Source organism: Mirounga leonina, unplaced genomic scaffold (genome assembly GCF_011800145.1).
Source record: "Mirounga leonina isolate KUSES-001 unplaced genomic scaffold, KU_Mleo_1.0 Mir_175, whole genome shotgun sequence".
NCBI classification, from domain to species: Eukaryota; Metazoa; Chordata; class Mammalia; order Carnivora; family Phocidae; genus Mirounga; species Mirounga leonina.
This window is the reverse complement of record NW_023270453.1, coordinates 7,714,619-7,720,730: the sequence shown is the minus strand read 5'-3', so window position 1 is coordinate 7,720,730 and position 6,112 is coordinate 7,714,619. Positions and strand designations below refer to the sequence as shown.

General features: G+C 40.8%; 1 protein-coding gene across 1 annotated transcript in view; it reads right to left on the bottom strand.

Moving 5' to 3' along the window:
* The window catches only part of FAM107B (family with sequence similarity 107 member B), a 225,339-nt gene extending 219,585 nt beyond the window's left edge, over positions 1-5,754 (bottom strand). The window contains exon 1 of the mRNA XM_035021596.1: positions 5,155-5,754. Coding sequence (XP_034877487.1) covers positions 5,155-5,568 — 414 coding nt within the window. The 5' untranslated portion in view covers positions 5,569-5,754. The remainder of the gene's footprint in view (positions 1-5,154) is intronic.
* Positions 5,755-6,112: the final 358 nt, after the last annotated feature.

The following is a 6,112-nucleotide window of genomic DNA, read 5'->3' as shown; positions in this document are numbered from 1 at the left end:
CATAAGATACCTAGGAATAAATCTAACCAAAGAGGCAAAGGATCTGTACTCAGAAAACTATAAAATACTCATGAAAGAAACTGAGGAAGACACAAAGAAATGGAAAAACGTTCCATGCTCATGGATTGGAAGAACAAATATTGTGACGATGTCAATCCTACCTAGAGCAATCTACACATTCAATGATCTCACTATCAAAATACCATCCACTTTTTTCAAAAAAATGGAACAAATAATCCTAAAATTTGTATGGAACCAGAAAAGACCCCGCATAGCCAGAGGAATGTTGAAAAAGAAAAGCAAAGCTGGCGGCATCACAATTCCGGACTTCCAGCTCTATTACAAAGCTGTCATCATCAAGACAGTAGGGTACTGGCACAAAAACAGACACATAGATCAATGGAACTGAATAGAGAGCCCAGAAATGGACCCTCAACTCTATGGTCAACTAATCTTCGACAAAGCAGGAAAGAATGTCCAATGGAGAAAAGACAGTCTCTTCAACAAATGGTGTTGGGAAAACTGGACAGCCACATGCAGAAGAATGAAACTGGACCATTTCCTTACACCACACACAAAAATAGACTCCAAATGGTTGAAAGACCTCAATGTGAGACAGGAGTCCATCAAAATCCTAAAGGAGAACGCAGCAACCTCTTTGACCTCAGCCGCAGCAACTTCTTTCTAGAAACATCGCCAAAGGCAAGGGAAGCAAGGGCAAAAATGAACTATTGGGACTTCATCAAGATAAAAAGCTTTTGTACAGCAAAGGAAACAGTCAACAAAATCAAAAGACAACCGACAGAATGGGAGAAGATATTTCCTTATTATAAAACTAACTTTTAGTTAAAGATACCCAGGAATGGGGCGCCTGGGTGGCTCAGTCACTTGTGCAACTGACTCTTGGTTTCAACTCAGGTAATGATTTCAAGGTCCTGATTTTGAGCCCTGTGTCAGGCTCCGTGCTCAGCGGGGAGTCTGCTTGAGATTCTCTCTCCTTCTCCCTCTGCTCCTCACCCAACTGATACCTTTGTGCATGCAGTCTCTCACTCTCTCTCTTGCTTTCTCTCTCTCTCAAATAAATAAATAAATAAATCTTTAAAAAAATAAATACCCAGGAATGATTTCCCAAGCCACAATTACTTTCTCTTCCTGTGTTAGACAGTCTACTTTGTTGGAGTAAGAACTGGATAAAAACTTAACTATTGCTGTAGAAAGTCTCTGAAACTACCAAACTATTCTAAAGTCCTCAGCTGCTTCATGTGGGAACACATGTGGGAATGTTCCTTTTTTTTTTTTTTTAAGATTTTCTTTATTTATTAGAGAGAGAGAGAGCACAAGCAGGGGGAGCGGCAGTCAGAGGGAGAGAGAGAAGCAGATTCCCTGCTGAGCAGGGAGTGGGACATGGGGCTCAATCCCAGGACCCTGGAATCATGACCCAAGCCAAAGGCAGATGCTTAACTGACTGAGCCACCAGGCACCCCAACTGTGTCTTTCTTATACTGCCAACACTGTGAAGGGAGACAGAGGAGAAAAATAGCACCATTCAACTAGGAAGGCAATTTTAAAAGAATAAGGTAGAAACCCTTCTTCTCCATATATTCCAGCCTCCCCTGTCTTCCCAAGGCTAAGATGGGAGCCTCTTCCATTTGCTCTTATGGGTGTCCATTGTTGAGCCATAAGCCTTCTCATATTGCATTGACACCACCTGTTTACTCTATCTCCCACTGGAATGGAAGCAATTTCACAAACTGTGTCTTAAGTCTTTGTTACCTTGGGGCTAGGACTGTCCTGGCACACAGTAAGAACACAATAACTCTTGGCCAGAAAAACAAACAGCATACTGCTGTGTTTCATTAACTCTATAATCCCACCAATTATTAGACACTTCAATTGTAAGACCACTAAGAAAGATTAAAAAATTACAATCAGAAGATACCAGAAGTTTTAAGACATTCCAGTGTTAGGGTTATTATCACCTTGATTTCAGGCCTGGAACAGGGAAGAGATGGCCACAAAAAGGTGCAAGAGTAATTGGCATCAGTTCATAAATAGAGATATGTGCATATACATTTATACAAACAAAAACCTTTTTTAATTAGTTCACTTGGCCTATCTTGAGCTTTTCCTCTCAGACCAGATGTTGTTTCAGATTTTAAAGAATCACCCTTTTGTCTGAACACCAGGTAACTAAAAATAGGTAGAAGGACTTGTCCCTATTTCTTAGCTATTGTTATATTCTGAGGCTGAGCTCTAAAAAAGAGTATTATTTGTTGTCTCCACCAAGGCAGTTTAAATGATGAGGATCAGTGAATTAAAGGGGAAATACTTTTGCCTCCAGGCAAGATTATAATAAAAGAAGCTCATTCATCATCTGCTGAGGGGAAACATGTCACTATAAAAATTACTAGGTAATGAAAAATTGGGGCAGTCCCATGGCACTTTTAATCAGAAGATCTCAAAACAATCCCACCATGTCATCAACCAAGTCTTGTCATCAACAGGATGCAAAGTGGAAAGTGTCCCTTTCCATAGTGTTATATATCATGAATCTAAGATTTTTAAGAGGTTAAGCAAATTAATAAAAAGCAAATAATGATGATCATTATATACACAGATACATTTACGTTTAAATACATACACACAAAATTTTAATTTAGTTGCATATCAAGTGAGATCATGTGTGAATATTTGATTGTAAATCCCTAAACACCACACAAGCAATAATAAGGAGCTGAGTTTCAGTCCTGTCTCTACCACTTCCTCCCCCTGTGACCTTAGGCAAGTGTCTTACCTTCTCTAAGTGTCAGAGGATCATAAGAATATGCGCCTCACTGTAACAAGGGTCCATGGGATGCTCCCTGTAAAGCACTTAGAAGAATGGCTGGCATATGGCAAGTGCTCTGTAAATATTAGCTCCTTGCATTTGAACTACAATAGATGCCCATTTACCAGCCCCACAGGACACACTTCTCCCACGCAGCCTGGCCTTAGTGTCACAATGTTTTCATTTCATCACTCCCAGTTTGGTCTCTCTTCTCTCCCCACCCAGTCTGGGACCCATACAACTACTGCATTTGCTACCCCTTGGGGTCCTTTCTTCTTTGGCCCTTCCACCTCACCTTCCTGCTGTTCCTTTTATGATATCCTCAGGCCGGGATCTTTATTATGACCCCATCTCTGTCTTCTCAACTCTAATCCATCCTGCATAGCTTTACCTGTTTATGAAATCCTAAGCATGACATTTCTCTGCCCAAAATTCTCACAGATTCCCCACTGCCTACTAAGTCCACTTCTGACCACAGCATTCAAGACATCCCACTTTTGGCTTCCATCTACCTTTCCAGGTATCTCTCCAACTTAGCCAATCTGATGTACCTATCCCTACGCTACATTCCCCCACATCCATGGTTTTGTTCATACAATTTTCTTTTATTGCAATGTCCTCCCCTTTATCTCTGCCTTTAAAAATCCTAACCCTCCTTCTAAACCAATCTCAAATTCCACCTCCACTGCAGTGTACCTTTCCAGCCTCCTTTGAACTGGCTTATGTGTGTCTTCTTTGGGATACTTACATTTAATCTTGCATTGGGGTTGATTCCATCATAAGGCCTGCCTCACCTCTGTAGTCTATCCATGACTTTGCTCATACAAGTGGACAATAAATATGGATGTTACCCGCTGTGTTTAACTGGTTATATTTGAATACACATACTTACTTTGAGCCTCTGTGTCACATATGCCACTAAAACAGGAAGATAAAGTCAAATCAACCCTTTGTATTTGCTGCTGTATTTAGCAATATAGGGTGGGTCCTAGGTTGTTGGAATCTCTACCCAACAGAATCTTCCAGCTCATCAAACCAATACATCATTGGTTCCTTTAACATGCAACAAATAAAAACTTGGCCATGATGTCCACTCAGCTAACTACAGTACTACTAAAAATATCTTAATCTGGATATGGATTTAAACTGAAAATTGAACAATACATGTTTTTGCTTGTATTTGTTTGATTGGGTTTTGATTTAGTGATGCTAAGGAGAAAAAAACAAACCACTACAGTTCTTGCTGTAACAGAGGGCTTAGTGAAATCCTTTATCCAATCTCAGAATAGAAAGATGTAGACAATAGAGCTAAGATGCAGTAATTTAAGATAAGCCTGTAAAATATCAAATGAAACTATTTTTAAAAACACGTGTTAACCCTATCTTCACTGTTTAATAGTTTTCAATGTTAATGAGGCCTCTTGAAGTCAGACAAAATATGATTTGTTAAACTAGATGGAAAACAGTGATTTTTGAAAATCAGAGTATCTTAGTAATGGATCCCCAAAGACTTCTCAGTTTTTTAAGTCTGGTCCTAAGCTACTTGGCCAGGAATATGACTGAAAAATGCTCTAGAGGTATCTCTGGAAAACACCATTCAAGAAACCCTGCCTCTTGCGATTACAAAGAACTTTGACATGACTGTGTAGCCCAATCTAATCAGAATAGTCAACAATTAAAATTCAGTAATGCTTCCAACAAGAAGACAGATTAAATAAATAACCCAAGATGATGCCTTTGGAGAGCAGCAAGATTTCTTTTGAAATAACTCCTTCTCCTGCCTCTAAGTTGAGAAACGGTCACGGGAACACCCATATTATGAATAGTTTTACAGGTCAGTTCCTTTCTTTACTGCTATGCATGCAGTGATCATCATTTCCAAATTTTCCCAAACTGCTTTGATACCACATGATTCATTTTAAATAGGGGCAGTTTCTTAATTCTATAATCAAATCTTTTATATTGTGGATTTTCATATAAATAAATTCATGTACCAGTTAAAAAAAAAAAAAAACTTTCCCAGACGACCTTACCCCTAATCTTTTATTCAGACACTGTTGGCTCCGGAGAACCATGGGCAGTTAATGAAAGGCCAGTTTTGGCCATTGCTAAGGCCCAAGTGCTTATTCTCATTGCCTCCCTCTATATCCTCTGAGAAGCTTATGAGAATTTAAAAGGCTTTACACACTTCCTCTCACTAGTAAGAGTTCCCTTCAATGTCTTATTCACTAAAAGTATTAAGCAAGTTTGTTTCCTGAAGGCATCCACCAAATACCAGAACTCTCCTCCAACACCATTCCTTCCATAAGAGCATTGGGAAAACTCACCATTGGCATTTCAATAATTGATGGTCTGGGGATAGAAGTCTGGAAAGTAACTGCTTCACAGTCCGATTTACCTTCTAGTGACCCAGGTGAATCCTCAGGGGTCTCAGCAGGCTGGTTGGCAGTGTGGTTACTTGAATTCAGATTTGCACTGCCATTTTTCTCTGAGTGGATGCCAGAATCTCGCCTTTTCTCTGAAGTTCCTTCTTCCCCTTTCCAGTGACTTGAGTGCCTCCCTGCTTTGGCCATGGGCTGAACATAGATGGTGGAATGAGTATCAGCTGCGCTGGGCTGATCAAAGGGTGCATTCTCCCTTGTATTCCCAAAACAAGCAAGCAGAGCTGAGCATGGAAAAGGATGCATCCTTCTAGATGGAGATTTCAGTCTTTTGGTGAGCCTTGCTTTCCATGTGGACATGACCTGCAGTGAAACATTCAAAGTTCAAGGCGGGGGAAACGTTCCCAGGGGTTCAGATCACCTCCAGTTTCCTTATAGTAACTATTTCCTTGCCTAAAGAGAAGGACTTTCTAGTGGTTACCCCTAAATAGATTAGGAGATGGCAATGCTACCCTCCCTTGGAGACACTTAGCAGCCAGCTCCCCTTTGGGAAGCGTCTGTCCCGGGGTGATTTCACGCTCTTCCTTCCTTGATGCTGTCAGTGGCTAAAGAAAGCTGTCTGTGAGGCGTGTGTTGGCTTGGGTTACAGTCCCCAGGCAGGGCAGACGCTTCAGTGTAAGGTAGTGCCAAGTCCAAAGACAGTTGCTTCAGGTTACCTTGAAAGCATAAAGATAATGTAGCCTGATAGCATCCGCCATAATAGCGTCAGCCTGTGTATCAATAACATCATAACAGCAGCATAACCTTCTTCGGTTACCCCCTTCAAATATTTATTCCCCCAAACAAAACAAACACCACCCAGTTATCCATCACGAACGAGGACCCCTGGAGGGTCCTCAACCCT